The sequence below is a fragment of the Delphinus delphis genome, chromosome 13 (assembly GCF_949987515.2).
Source record: "Delphinus delphis chromosome 13, mDelDel1.2, whole genome shotgun sequence".
In the NCBI taxonomy this organism is placed as follows: domain Eukaryota; kingdom Metazoa; phylum Chordata; class Mammalia; order Artiodactyla; family Delphinidae; genus Delphinus; species Delphinus delphis.
Window position 1 is genome coordinate 7017876 of NC_082695.1, and position 16306 is coordinate 7034181.

The 16306-nt window shown below is 42.2% G+C and overlaps 1 protein-coding gene across 1 annotated transcript in view; it reads right to left on the reverse strand.

Moving 5' to 3' along the window:
- CCDC62 (coiled-coil domain containing 62) overlaps nt 1-14549 on the reverse strand; it is a 28647-nt gene extending 14098 nt beyond the window's left edge. The window contains exons 1-6 of the mRNA XM_060029345.1: nt 14415-14549; nt 12315-12507; nt 9361-9527; nt 6923-7024; nt 4372-4543; nt 2293-2394 (exon numbers count right to left, since the gene is read on the reverse strand). Of these exons, the coding sequence (XP_059885328.1) occupies nt 2293-2394; nt 4372-4543; nt 6923-7024; nt 9361-9527; nt 12315-12507; nt 14415-14450 (772 nt within the window). The 5' untranslated portion in view covers nt 14451-14549. The remainder of the gene's footprint in view (nt 1-2292; nt 2395-4371; nt 4544-6922; nt 7025-9360; nt 9528-12314; nt 12508-14414) is intronic.
- Nucleotides 14550-16306: the final 1757 nt, after the last annotated feature.

Consider the following 16306-nt stretch of genomic DNA (forward strand, 5'->3'; position numbering starts at 1 on the left):
CCCACCTCTTCCATTAACAGCATGATCACAGGCTGGGTGCATTCCCAGCACTCAGAGATACTTGTTTTGGACACAGCACGGCCCCTAAACAAAAGCCAGCTACTTTATTTGGCATTCAAGGATAATTTTAAATATATTTCAATACTGCCTTAATCTGACTTTAGAATAATCTACTGTTGCACGAAATAGAATTGTTTCCTTAGATTTGATACTTTCCTACGTGGCTGGGTTATCTGGGGTCAAAGTGGAGCGAGTCCGCCTATTTCACAAGTTGGTCACTGAAGACACAGAGGTATGGAACTCTGCTGACACCTGCCTGAGCGGGCAGCCTAAGGAAGACAGCACAAAGGAAAGGGTGCTGACGTCTGGATCTGCCAAATTCTGATCAAGCTTCTGTGCCTTTTACTGCCTGGGAGACCTTCACTCAGTCTCACAGGGCCTTGTTTATGGGACTCGCAGGGCCACAGAAATGTAAACTAGTATCATTGTTTCATTTGCAAACTTCTTATAAGCAACATGTACAAATGAAACATGTCTCTAAGCCTATGTGAAGAACTTCATCTTCAACAAGAGGAAAAAGAAGTTTTGAACTTAAAAGTACATTTTTAAGACATCTTCCAAACTTGAATAAAATGTGTTAATTTTTAGCCATGACACCTGATAGCATATTATCATGTTAAGCCTTTAAAAATTCTTTTCAGGCTTTAATTCACTTTTATAATTTAAACACACAAAAATTGTTCTGAGACAGTGGTACGAACTGAAAAGATATTTAAGAAATCAGCTTAGAAAAGGATAAAAAAATATTTCATAAAATGGATTTATTAGAGTATTATCTAACAAATTACATATACTTTACCTAGTAATACATAATAGAACATATGAGTAAAGACAGATGAACCAAAAAAAAAAGGAGATTATTAAAATGTTCTGTAAATGTTTTTCCTTCCTCTGACCTCGCACATTTTATTCACAGCATCTGTAGAGCACTAAACTCTCTTTAGGCCTATGAGCTTCTTAGTCACTAGCAGAGTGCCTGGCACACAGATGCCGATCCAAAGATTGTGGGAATTCAACTATAAGGCTACAAACATATGTATATCTTTGTGTAGATGTACAAATATATGTATATCTTTATGTAAGTATCTGTAACAATGTAAGACATAATTACTTTGAGACACAGGAATCCTAGAAATAATGGAAATAGTGACCTCTAGTGGTAGGAAACTGCATTTCCCCAATCTTTAATCCCATGAGATTAAAATTAAAAATTTCATTTTATTTGAAAAAAATGTAATATAATACTGTATTCTGCCCTTTAACTTATAGAAATGTAGTCTCTTCCTAGCAGGAAGGACATTGAGAGTATGTATGAGTAGACCCAAACATGTTCACTTAGTTAATTAAATTCTTTTTTCTTTTGACCATACCACATGGCATGCGGGATCTTAGTTCCCTGACCAGGGATCGAACCTGCGCCCCCTGCAGTGGAAGCGCGGAGTCCTAACCACTGGATCTCCAGGGAAGTCCCAGTTCATTTAATTTCTATTTGGAACTTTACCTCCAAACCTATGATTTTCTTCATACAAACCACCAAAATTAAAGTCTAACAAAATCTTCTTGGCTGTCAGGGCCATATATAGATAAGCTCTAAATATCAGTGATTCTCAGTTGGGAGCAGAGAAAGGAGAGGCTAGAAACTCTGACACACTGGGGTGGGTTGGGGTTAGAGTGTAGGAGAACATGGCGGTGAGGGAGAGTGGGAAGTGCCACTTTTATGTTTATCAGAAGGGGGCCTAAGTTACACCTTACTGACAAACTTGCTTTTAAGTCATGAAAAATTCATCCCCAACATCATTATTTTGCGGTCGTACTGATGTAACAAAACACATGAGTATTTTCCAACTGTAATAACTACAGGTGATCTATTTGCAAAATTGAAAAACTGTTGAATTCCTAATTTTTATCTAGTATTTGCAAATACTTGGCTCATAAGATTCTTTCTTATTGAATTTTTAAGCACAAGTACTATGTTTTTAGTGAGCTAGTATAGTCATGCACTCAAGCTAGAAGGGAGAGCAGCTCCTCATTTTACAGAAGAGGAAACAGAGTGAACTGGGAGGCACGATAACAGCTTTAAAATTCCCTGCCTGGTCCCTCCTCATTTCTCAAAGGGTGTTAAAATAAATTAATTAAATACATAAAGTATTTTGAGAGAGGTACAATTCATTTAGCCCATCATGGTAGTATCGTAGAATGTTCAGGTTACTTAAACTAATTATCTATTTTTACCAGCAAAAACCAATTCATCATGCAGGCAACTTTTCTCTTGCTTGAGGCGAATGATCTCTTCTCGTTGTCCATTATTTTCTGTGGTCTTTTCATTTAGATCCTCTTCACAAATAGAAGGGAAAAAAAAGTCCTCAAATAAATACTAGTTCCTAGAAGAATATACACTGTGAATACCTCTCATGTCCTCAGCACCTGCTTCCAAATAATATGAAGTCCTGTTGGATCTACAGCCAAAATATGTCCCTCATCTAACATCTCACTGCACCCCCAGCAGTGACCCTGGCCAAGGCTTCCACCGTCTCCCTGCTCGAACCCTGCCTCTCCCTTTGCAGCCTACTGTCCACGGAGCAATCAGGGCCATCTGCTGGCGTCACTTCTCTGTTAAAAGCCCTTGTGCTACACTTAGGAGGAAATCCAAACTCATTACCTTAAGGCCTGCACCGCCTGGCCCTGCCCTTTCAATCTGTTCCTTACACTGGCCCCAACCTCAAAACCCACACCAGGGCTTTTGCATTTGCTCTCTCTTCTGCCTGGAAGGTCCTGGCCCAGATCTTTGCACGACTGGTTCTTCCCATCATCCAAGTTTCAGCTCTAATGTTTTCAAAGACGCCTTCCCAGTGCACCCAAACCAAATGAGTCTCTTTCCCTCACTCTCTAGTCCACTATCCATGATGCTGCGTTTATTTTTGTAATAAATATTGAATTTATAAAATAAGACATAAAAGTTGATAAAAACAGACTTCTTTTTACTTTAAATCTTACCTAGGTAAACACAGCATTCAATAAATACTTATCGAATGCCTACAATGTACCCCAGGAGCTGTGCTATTAACTGCAGATCCAAAAAAAGAGAAGACAGAGTCCGTCCCTGCTGTCAAGGGGCTTATAGTATGATTACGATTTTAGCTGAAGCTACAAATGGAGACAAAATTATGATTGACCACAAGTCAGGGCATCATAAGAACAAGATTTTAGGAGGTGGAGTTTTTTAAATGAAACCTGCCCCAATAGCCTTTCACAATTTGAACAGCAACTCCCTGCCTCATGAGGGATTCCACCAGGGACAGAGGTGGAGCAATCGCATGGCTCTGTCATTCTAAGTTTGCTCGTTCCACGGCAGGAGTCAGTCTTCGTGTCTAACGTGATGACCACTTATAAATGGGACAGTCTGGGTGCAGATTTAAGACCTGGATAGCACCTCCATCCAACAGCTTCCCCCACCCACAGTGGGGAAAGGCCACATCCTCTGCAGACGAATATAAATTTTTACTCCATCACCTAGACCCATATTCCAGTACATAGCACTAACCTATCTGGCATACCCAGCCTTCGTTTCATTAGAAAACTTCAAATAGTAGAAAAATAAACTGTGGGGTTACTGTGAGAATGCAAATAGAACAGGAGGACACAAAAGGAATTCCCCCCAAAATAAAACACGCCCCGAAAAGCCACTGTGGGAGTTCGTGTTGTTCGTGGTAACTCCTCACCCCTCCCTGCATTCCTCCCTCGATTTCTTGTAAATCCTCCCACAGGGGACTGCCTGACTCGGGGTTCAGCCACGTGACTCGCTTTGGCCACAGAATGAGGGGGAAGTGATGGTATATATGGGTCCTCCCATCTTTCTGCTTCTCTTAAGCTTCTGCCTTCACTGTGGGAAGAAATGCCCAGGCTAGCCGACCGGGGAGGAGAAGATGCCCCAGGGGAGCCGCACAGCTGGGCCCAACGGAGATCAGCCAATTCCCGTGTGGCTTCCAGATACGTGAGCTTCTCAGATGCTCGTGGTTGCGTGCCACTGAGATACTGTCATTGGTTGCTACAAAGCGTATAGTAGCAATAGATAACCGGTACAGCAAAGGCAGGATTATTTTTAAAATAGAACGCATGAGGCAGTTTCCCCCAACTCTGTTATTTATCTTGTAACACAAAAAATTGCAGCATAATTCTATACAAATGAAATGAACATCTCAGGGTAGGACCTAAAGCTAACAACAGACCTACTCCCAGCTATGAGATTAAGTGAACCCAAATGAAGAAATATATTCCCAAGATAAAATGCTTAAATTTATGCCTCTTCCTTACCTTTTAGCTTATTGACTTCAATCTTAAGTGCCTTCAATTTCTGCTTATAATCTTGCTTTTCTTTCACAATACAGGTCTCCACCATCTTAGCATCGCGTAAGGCATGCTCTAACAATTTAAATTTACCCGAACAGTCAGCAATGTGATTGACTGCCTCGATAATATCTTTGTCCTACAAACCAAATTTGAAAACTGTTACATAAGATTTTAAAATTCCAACTAAACAATAAGAAAACACTACACTTATTAGGTCTCATTGTGGGAGAGGGATAAATTGGGACATTGGGATTGGCATATACAAACTACTATATATAAAATAGAGAATGAGTAAGAGCCTGCTATAGCACAAGGAACTCTACTCAATACTCTGTAATGACCTATATGGGAAAAGAATCGAAAAACAAAGAGTGGATATATGTATATGTATCACTGATTCACTTTCCTGCGCACCTGAAACTAACACAACATTGTAAGTCAACTATACCCCAAAAAGAATTAAAAAAAAAAAAAAGATCTCGTGTACCCGGTTTCATTCCAAGCACTTTCCATGTGTTACCCCATTTAATCCTCACGGTAACTCTCTGAGGTAGGGACTATTGTTACTCCCCACGTGACAGAGGACTCGACAGTAAAGTGGCCACAGTTATACAACTGGTTAGTGATGGAGTTCCGATTTGAACTTAGCCAGCCGCCCCTGCAACCATGCACACACCACCATAGTTACTGTCTCAGAAAGTTTAGAAGCAAACATTTGATTGCCTATGAAACTGTAATAGCAATAGGAAGGCTGGTGGCCCTTGAGGGGGCTTATTCTCTGCATTACAGATAAATCCCATAGGCCCTCTCTTCCTCCCCTTCTTTTCAGCTTGTTAAAATGACAGACACCAAGACCTTATCCTAAACCTACCCAATTCAGAACCTCTTATTGTTGAGGTGGTTGTTTTAATTACATAAAAGGTATCTATGTGCTTGTTGAAAAGCAATTCAAATAACACCTGAAAGTATAAAAATAATAAGCAAAAGTACTCCCCCACCACTCATGTGGAATAACTATTATTAGCAGGTTTTACCTTTGCTTAAGGACAAAGGTTTCTGCGATAGCATCCTATATGCGTTCCTAAAATACTTCGCAGTCTGCACATCTCACGTTAGGACTTATGGGAAAAATAGGATTTGGGCAGACCATTCAAAAACCGATGGAACTCTGTGATCAGACCAGTAGCAAAGAAACAGTAGTCCTGGGCTTCCCTGGTGGCACAGCGGTTGGGAGTCCGCCTGCCGATGCAGGGGACACGGGTTCATGCCCCAGTCTGGGAAGATCCCACATGCCGCAGAGCGGCTGGGCCCGTGAGCCATGGCTGCTGAGCCTGCACGTCCGGAGCCTGTGCTCCACAACGGAAGAGGCCACAACAGTGAGAGGCCCACGTACCGCAAAAAAAAAGAAAAAAAAAAAAAAGAAACAGTAGTCCTGTTAAGTACAAGAACACAGTTTAGCAAACGCCACTGCAGACACATCAGTCAGGCAACCCTTTTCAGCTTCACCAGGAGTTTGCTATGATGGACACTGTAGGGGTTGCTGAACCCAGGAAACTGGTCACTACTTGATTAAAGACAATTCTATAGATTTTAATATTTTCTTTTTAACTTTATGAAAGCTTGTCCCTGATCACTCAAAAACATTTATGTGCTGGGAAAAATCACATATGAATTAGCATTGAGTGTCCCATTATACCAGAATCACTCCTCTAGTCACCTGCTGTCCAACACATGTGTTACCACATAGAAGAGACTTTATCAATCACTGTTTATGGCATGTTAGTGACTACATCAACTGCTTGACTGCTAAGTTTTCTCCTCAATTAAAAACATATTAACGGGCTTCCCTGGTGGCGCAGTGGTTAAGAATCCACCTGCCAATGCAGGGGACAGAGGTTCGAGTCCTGGTCCAGGAAGATCCCACATGCTGCAGAGCAACTAAGCCTGTGCACCACAACTACTGAGCCCGCACTCTAGAGCCTGCGAGCCACAACTACTGAGCCCGCATGCTGCAACTACTGAAGCCTGCGCACCTAGAGCCCGTGCTCTGCAACAAGAGAAGCTACTGCAATGAGAAGCCTGTGCACCACAATGAAGAGTAGCCCCCGCTCACCGCAACTAGAGAAAGCCCGTGCGCAGCAACGAAGACCCAATGCAGCCAAAAATAAATTAATTTTAAAAAAAACATATTAACAAGCAATTTGATAGCTAATGACTTTATGAGACCCAGTAATGGATACCTCAGAAGAAACCAGCTGAGTGCAGGCATGCTGGACCATGGAATAGGCCTTGGAGACAGAGACCCACAGTGCAGTCCTGCCTCCTCTCAGGGCCTTGGGGGCATCATTTTAAACTTGTTTCCCTCATTTCTAAAACCAGAATTTTAAAAAAGAGAGCAACATTGATAGCTCAACCTATCTGAGTCGCGGTGGGACTTCAGGAACTTCATGTACATTGCTGTACCCTATCAGCTACAGAGTGCCTGGCAAGTAGACGTATCGTGATTCTGCATTACCTTCAGCTTTATCATGGTGGTGAGAGCCTGTTCTCGAGCTTGCAATTGTCCCACTTGAGCAGAAAGTTCCACTAATGTGTTGCTGAGATTTTCGTTTCTAACCTATCAGGGACAACACAAAATACTAATTGAGTCATTTAAAAGCTTTCATTACTCTCACCAGCCACAATCTGTGCTCATTCTTCTGTTTCGTTTTTTTCTCTGTTTAGCTTTTTTAGTAACAAAGTGGGCTAAGTAAGCAGTCATCAAAAAGGAACACAAATATCTATTTCCCCATTATCCCCAGCATCTTCTCAATACTTGAGTTTTGCCCTACTGAATTCTATCAGTTACGTTTATAAACATGTCTACTTCCTAATGCTCTTTAATGAATACTTCCAGGTTGGCAAGAATGAAAACTGGATCAGCAAGAGACTTCCTTTGCTGAAACAAAGTAGCATTAATGAACTTTGGTGCATCTTTACTCTATGTTGAAATAACTTCATATTGGGGTATTCCCACTTTTCAGGGTTTTTTTTTTTTTTTTACCCAGAGATCTAGATTTGATATAAATATTGTGTACATAATGTGTTTATTGGTTGGGAAAAAAAAGAATAATCAGGCTTTTTAAAAGAGATCTTCATGGAGAAAACTTAAATGCATGTTACTAAGTGAAAGGAGCCAATCTGAAAAGGCTACATATTGTATGATTCCAACTCTATGACATTCTGGAAAAGGCAAAACTCTGGAGACAGTAAAGAGATCAATGGTTGCCAGGGGTTGTGGCAGAGAAGGAGGGAGCAGAGCAGAGAGGGTTTTTAGGGCAGTGAAACTACTTCTGTATGACATTACAATGGTGAATGCAGGTCATTATTTGTCAAGACCCACAGAACGCACAACACCAAGAGTGAACCCTAATGTAAACTATGGACTTTGGGCGGCAATGATGTGTCAGTGCAGATTCACTGATTGCAACAAATGTACTACTGTGATGCAGAATGTCCACAGTGGAGGAGGCTGGCCGGGGGAGAGGGCAGGGTCTATGAGAAATCTCTGTACATTCCACCCAATTTTGCTATGCACCTAAAACTGCTCTAAAAATTAAAGTTTATTAATTAAAAAAAAAAATCTTCCTGCTATGGACTGAATTGCACCCCCGCCCCCCGCGCCCAAATGCACATGTTGAAGCCCGATGAAGCCCTAACCTCTAATGTGATGGTGTTTGGGGGTGGAGCCTTTGAGAAGTAATTAGGTTTAGATGAGGTCATGAGAGTGGGGCCCTCATGATGGCATCCGTGTCCTCATAAGAAGAGACACCAGAGAGCTTGCTCATGTACTGTCTCTCTCCCTGCCACATGAGGACACAGTAAGAAGGTGACCATTTACAAGCCAAGAAGACAGCCCTCACCAGAAACTGACCAGGCTGGCACCTTGATCTTGGACTTCTAACCTACAGAACTGTGAGGAAAGAAATTTCTGCGCAGTCTATGGCACTTTGTGATGGCAGCCCAAGCTGACCAACATGCTTCCATTTTTTAATTCAACATATCAAGAGATTCCAGAATAGTTTTCACTTATTTTATAGCTAGAAACTGTCTAGAAGAGTAATCTGGAAAAAATTTTAGACATAAAATCTATACAATTATTATGAGTTATTAAGACTCATTATATTACCAAGATCTATACTGATATCATTATGAAACAAGAATATGAAGGCTATAAGAACAACAAAAAAGGCTTTCTCACTGCGTCTCTCAAAAAGCATGAGCTCAAAAGATGTCTGATGACTCACCAGCTAGAAATCAAAACTGAAGAATCACTCTTACAGATTTTATTCCCAATATGCCACTAACGTGATATAGATATTTGTTTCATCAGACTACACACAGTTATTCAGAAAGCATAATGTGAAGCTACTTGATGATATGGATCTCAGAATCTGAGAAAGGCTTTCTAAAATAACCCATTGTTGATAAAATGATAGATGCTACCAAACAGAGGGCTTAACAGTCAGAAAAGGGCTGTAATGAAGCTTCATCTCCAAGACAAGATAGCACTGGCAGCTACCCAAAGCCCTACAAGGAACACAAAACTATGATGATGGATGGATGGATATACTTTCATACACACACACATGCATTTTTAATGGAAATATTTAAACCTAATTTTTCAATAACTGAAACACAAACAGAATTTGGGCTAGGGAAGCTTATCTTAAAACCAACCTCAAGGGCTTCCCTGGTGGCACAGTGGTTGAGAGTCCGCCTGCCGATGTGGGGGACACGGGTTCGTGCCCCGGTCCGGGAAGATCCCACATGCCGCGGAGCGGCTGGGCCCATGAGCCATGGCCGCTGAGCCTGCGCGTCCGGATCCTGTGCTCCGCAACGGGAGAGGCCACAACAGTGAGAGGCCCGCATACCGCAAAAAAAAAAAACAAAAAAACCCCCGAAAAAACCAACCTCAAGGTCTTCAGAGAGGAGAGTGGAATGGGTTGCCTTTTGGGCCATTTCTTGAAGCTGTAGTTGAGTCTTTTGAAGAGTACTCTGGTATTCAATTTGATTCGATTCAAGAGTTTTTACTTTCTTTGTGAGTGACCTGATTATTTCAGTTCTTTTATGTAGTTCACCTGAGGGAGATTTCATCAATAACTTACTTGTGGTCAGATTTGAAGCTGAAAATGCATTATTTTCAAAACACATGGTTAAAGGTTCATACTTCTTTTAAAAGTTTTTATTATGAAATGCACGATATTGTACCTTAGTCAAGAAACAGAACACCAGCAGCAACCCAGAAGGCCCTGTACGTCACTTCCTGAGCACAATCTCTCCAATTTCCCACCTTCCTAACAACCGTCCTGATCTTACTCATTTCCTTGTTTTTCATTATAGTTTTACTATCTATGACCACATCCCTAAGAACAGTTTAATTTGAACCATATGTAAATGGAATTATACTCTATGAATTCTTCTGTTTGCTTTTTTTGCTCAAGATTATGATCCTGGGAATTCCCTGGTGGCCCAGTGGTTAGGACTCCACGATTTCACTGCCAAGGGCCTGGGTTCGATCCCTGGGTGGGGAACTAAGATCCCACAAGCTGCCTGGCACAGACGAAAAAAAAAAAGATTATGATCCTGAGATGTATCCATGTGGCTGCAGGTAACTCCTGTTTGCGTACTGTCATTGCTATATAATATCATTATATGATCATGCCACAATGTATTTATACATTCTACTACTGGTGGTCATTTGGACTGCTTCCACTTAGCAGCTATGATGTACAATGCTGCTCTAAATATTCTCCTACTAGCATCTTGGTGCTTTTGCAGGAGTTCCTCTAGAGCCTCGCTACTCAAAATGTGGCCCTTGGACCAGCAACAGGGACATCACGGGGACCTTGTTAGATACACAGACCTATCGTATCACAATCTACATATTAACAAGATCCTTAGGTAATTCCTGTGCATATTGAAGGGTGAGTAGATTTCCTAGAAGTGGAAATGCTGGGCCATAGCTATGTATATCTTCAACTTTACCAGAACTGTCAAATGATTTTCCAAAGTAGCTCTACCAGCTGACACGCCCACCAGCAGTGAATGAGCCTTCCCTTGCTCCCCACTTATACCAATACCTGATATTTTTTGCCAGTCTGGTAAGTATAAAAAGTCTCATTATGGTCTTAATTTGCATTTCCCTAATTACTAATGAGAATGACAACTTTTTGTACATTTATTGGCCATTCAGTGTTCCGTGAAATGCCTATTCAGGTGTCTTGCTCATTTTAAAACCAGATATTGGGTTTCCCTGGTGGCGCAGTGGTTGAGAGTCCGCCTGCCGATGCAGGGGACACGGGTTCGTGCCCCGGGCCGCGAAGCTCCCACATGCCGCGGAGCGGCTGGGCCCGTGAGCCATGGCCGCTGAGCCTGTGCATCCGGAGCCTGTGCTCCGCAACGGGGGAGGCCACAATGGTGACAGGCCTGCGTATCGCAAAATAAATAAATAAATAAATAAAAAATAACTTATTGCTAAGAAATGCTAACCATCATCTGAACCTTCAGCGAGTCGTAGTAGTAACATCAAAGATTACTGATCACACATGACCATAACAAATATAATTATAATGAAAAAGTTTGAAATATTACGAGAATTACCAAAATATGACACAGGGACACAAAGTGAGCAAACGGTGTTGGAAAAATGGTGCTGACAGACTTGCTCAGTACAGGGTTGCCACAAACCTTCCATTTCTAAAAATCATAATATCTGCAAAGTGCAATAAAACGAGGTATGCTTGTATATAATGTTATCTTTTGCTTTAATATGTTTATATAAAAGATACTAATTATATAAGACATATTGCATCTAACGTACAATCATATTAAATATTGCATTTATGTGTATCTACATGTGGGTGGGTGTGGTCAGAATAAAATCAGATGGTCATCAACGAAATGGAAAAACTACTCATATTTAGATTGTCGTATTTACAGAATCCTTTGTGTAATATAAGTAAAGAAGAAGGTGATACATTGTCTTTCTATTAAACAGATCTAGTATTTTCCCCTCTAGCACATTCTAGTATTAATGCAGTGTCAATAGAACATTCAGACTTTAGGGTAGCACGAAAGGGACGATAGTTAAAATATGGTACAAAAGGAAATTTTTGTAAGCCATTTTTGAGATTGCTCTAATTTTAAAAGATGACTATTTTAGGTATTTGAGATGAAGTTCAATACCAAGTTTAAAATCTTTGAGTCAGTTCAAGAGAAATGGCCAGTTCTGTGGCATCTTCATTCATACTTTAGCTCAAAACTAATTTCCTTCAGGTTCACTCTTGACACTCAATGTTGACTGAAGCTGCCCAGCCCTCTTTCTACAGCTAAGTACTTCGCTTGCCCTACTTTAATTCACATTGTGTTTGTTCTGTTGTGAGTGTTCATGATGTCGTCCTATCTTCAATTAAAATAAACTCCAGGGACTTCCCTCGTGGCGCAGTGGTTAAGAATCCGCCTGCCAATGCAGGGGACACGGGTTCGAGCCCTGGTCCTGGAAGATCCAACATGCCGAGGATCAACTAAGCCCGTGCGCCACAACTACTGAGCCTGCGCTCTAGAGCCCGTGAGCCACAACTCCTGAAGCCCACGCGCCTAGGGCCCGTGCTCCGCAACAAGAGAAGCCACCGCAATGAGAAGACGGCACACGGCAACCAAGAGTAGCCCCCGCTCGCCGCAACTAGAGAAAGCCTGCACGCAGCAACAAAGACCCAACTCAGCCAAAAAAAAATAAATAAAAATAAAATAAAATAAACTCCAGTGCAGCAGGGATTGTGTTGAGATGTTCCTATCTTACCCTTGAGCCCTTTTAACGTGTTGGCATGTACAAGTGCATGACAGATGCTGCTGCGTATATGTCTGACCTTCTAATTTGCTGCAACGTTCTTCCAAAGTCAACACTTTCTGCCGATCCTCTTCCCATGAAAGCAGTTGTCTTTGATGTACTGCAACCATATCATTGAGCTCTCTATCTCGATCTTTTAATTCTCCAATGAGCAGCTGTAGCTCTCTCCGTTGTTTCTCGATAGTGGAAATCTCAACTTCTGACCCAATGTTCTAAACATAGAAAGTGGCTTCACGTCAGGATAAAACTAATCAACATAAATCGGCCAAAGCATATTTTCCAAACAATTATATCTTCTTTTGCTGCCAATTCAAGGTAGTTAAATTACGTTTTATTCACTGATTATAACATGACGTCAAAATTATGTATATTTAAAGCAAGTTCACACCTACTGTACTCTGCCTCTATCACTTTCTGTCGTACCATTTACACCACTCTTAAAGAGTGGGACCATTTGTAAAACCTCCATTGGTTAATCACAAATAAACCCATTTCTGCATTTTTTTTCTTTGCTGTCAACCCTCTCCTTGTATCAATCAACAATATTATCCCTCAGCTTGCCCCAGAAATTCTATGGCAGTCAAAGGGGAACAGGAAGTAATTACTGTTTAAATGTAACTGATCCAAACTCAACATACCTACTTAAAAACAAATTTTGTAAAGGCAAAATTTCAAATATACACAGAAGACAAGAGAATAGTACAGTAGACTCCCATTTGCTCAGTACCTAGGTCTTTCTTACCACTATCAAGATTCTGCCACATCTGTTTCAATTTTCCTTTTTCTTTTTGTTGTTGATAAAAAATACTTTTTACTCTTAGATACTTTAGTATGCATCTCTAAAAATGAACGTTTTTATATAACCATGATGCCATTTTCATGCCTAACAAAATTATCTACGATAACACCTTTTAAGCATACATCATTTTAAAGTCTAGTGCAGTGAAGTTGGTCTGACCTAAATTGGAATCCAGAATCAGCCACTTAGTGGCTCTAAGACCTTGGGTAAGTTACTTGATGTCCTTAAGCCTTAATTTCCTTGTCTGTAAAATGGTAATAGCAGCATTTTAACTTCTAAGAGTTGTGTGGATTAAGCAAGATAATCTCTGTAAAGCACTTCACAGTACTTGGCACCATTGTAAGTGTCATTAAAAATTAATCAATAGTCAAGCTAAGAAAGAAGTGGAAAACTTTATTTGAGCCAAGCTGAAGATTATAACCTGGGAGACAGTCTTTCAGAAAGCTCTGAGAACTGTTCTGCCTGTAAGAGGTCAAAACACAGTTACAAACACTTTCAAGACAAAGGGCTATACATCAAAATAATATGTTGACTTTTACACAATGCAGATCTGCGCATACAAGGCAAGTAGTGGGTCACAGTGACCCCTTACAGGATTGAGAAAGGAATGTTATCTCCTAAGGAGTTCCTTGCTGGCACTGGGAGAAAATAGCTTTTTTTTTTTTTGGCAAGCAGGCATTCCTACGTCTTCTAAAAGGATCTAGTTAATGTGTAATGCAGATGCACAATACACACCAAAGGGGAGGAAGCAGTGGCTCAGACGACAGAGAAAACTTTGTTAACTTTTTCTGGTCCTGCCTTAAAATAATTTTGTTCTATCATAAACGACCAACAAACATTAGCTAGTATTATCAATATTTTATTATTAAGATTGTAAGTCACATTCCAAAGTATGGTACTGTCCCCATCTATGAAATAAAGAACTAAAAAACAAAACCCAAAAACCAAATCACTATGCTGTATACCCGTAACTAACGCAATATTGTAAACCAACTATACTTCAATTAAAGAAAAAAAGCAAAACTAAAAGTGTTACTTTAAGAATTCTACCTTAAAGACAGTAGTTTAAAGTTCACCAGAGGCCCATGTACACCCAGTACTCGCGACTCGACACTGCGCCTGGGCTGAACGACCCATTTTCATTAAGGTAAGGAAACTGATGTGACGCTCCGTTTTCCTTCTGCGTCCTGGGTATTGTTTTAAATTTTAAGCAAAAACGATTCCTGAATAACCCCAATGCACGTCGTCCCCGCGGTCTGCTCTCCTCTCTCCCCGGGACGCGACGGCGGAAACGGGAAACGCAGAGCATCAGCCGCTCACCTGGCGCCCGGCCAGGAAGGAGGCCGAAGGGTTCATAGGTGTTTCCTCCGCCCCCGGAGAGAGTCGGTGTGCGCAGCGTCACCCTAGAAACGCCATCGGCGCGCCTACCCGGAGCGGCGGGAGCGAGCCCCGAGCCCCGGAGCCCCGCACCCTCGCTGGCCCAAGCAACCTCGCCCAAACCGCCGGCCCCGCGGAACGCGCCCGGCCCACTCGGCTTACTGCGTAGCCGAGCGGCAGCCCCGGCTCTCGCGACACCTCGGCGGCCGCAAGAGCCCGCAGGAGGCCGGTTCCCACTCGGCCTCGTCGGGCGCGGCCCCCGACCCCCTCCTGGCGTTTTGTTCTTCCATATCCGGGCCTGGAGGCTCTCGAATGATTTACCTGGAGCTGTAAAAGCCATTATCCCGGCCCACAAAGAACCGTTCTTCACCATGACCCTGGGAATGATGGAGCAAATGAAGGGCTGTTTCTGCGCTGTCGCCCTGGCGTGTGACCATGTGCTCGCTTACTTATTTCCCTCTTTCCCTCCTAAACTGTGAGCGCGGTTGCTCTGGCTGCTGTGTACTCCGGGCAAGGAGAACACTTCCTGGCATTCAAACAACAAACAGATGGAGGCAGACGCCACCCCTGGTAGTTAATAGTCAGTTGCTGGCCATCCCAGCAGACAGCTCTAAACTGAGAATCACAGTTGAAAAGAGAGAGAAAAAAATTTAAAAAGGGTTTTTTTTGACTCTTGATGTAGCTCTTTTGTTAAATGATGATGACGTACCCCTTGGGGTGGACGTGCACCCATTGGGGTATATCAAATGACGATGATGTACCTTTTGGGGTGGACTGCACCCCTTGGGTGGACGTGCCCCACTTAAGATGGACGTGCACCACCTGGCGTACAGCCGGGGAGGGTGCTGTCCCCCTTGGGGTGTGCCCGAGCTGATTTAATCAGCCCCTTGGCTCGCGTGATTCCTATTGTTAAATCAGCCCCATACACCAGGTGACTCCCATTAAGTCAATCAGCACCATTTATAACGTGACTCCCACTAATTAAATCAGTCTCCATGAGTCACGTGGTTCTCGTTGATTAAACCGGCTCCCTTAAATATCGTGACCCCCACTAAATCAATCGTTCTTCTTAAATCTCTTGGCGTTCATTAAACCAATCAAACGCCTTAGATTTCCTGGCCCCCATTAAATCAATCTTCCTTCTTACGTCTCAGGGCATCCATTAAGAAGGATGATTGATTTAATTAGGGTCACCATATTTACGAAGGCAGATTGACTCAATGGGAGTGCTGTCCCACGTGGGGGGGGGGTGCTCAGGCGCCCCTTGGGGGACCGTGCACCCCCCGGTGTACATCAAATGATGATGACGTACCCCTTGGGACGCAATGCACCCCTGGTGTACAGCCAAGGAGGGTGCTGTCCCCTTGGGGGGTGGACATGCACCCTGTGGGGCAAGAACTTGACACTTTATCGTGACAATATTTACCACATTGAGTTGAAGCTAAGCTTTTTTCTCGTGCTGTTTCATAGTCACTCCTTCTTCCCCCTTTTACTCTTCGTTATAGAGGGATTATGAAAAAAATAATGCTTATCGTATTTAACCCCTGGTCACTCACCCACTACTGCTTAACCCACAAGATGGCATTTCTGGCAAGACAAATTACTAAAGTCTTAATAGTATGTCAACTTTACTTCTTGGTTGACTGTGAATTAGCAAAACGTGCCCTTGTGTTCATAAAAGACAATCTGAACATGGAAAAACAAATTTAAAATTTCTTACCTTGAAGCTTTACTGATTTGGGTGACACCTCCTTAGGATAGGCTCATGTTCAGGAGAACCAACAAGACAATACCTTAGAATTTAAAAATCAAAAAAGCAGTAACTTCCCTGGTGG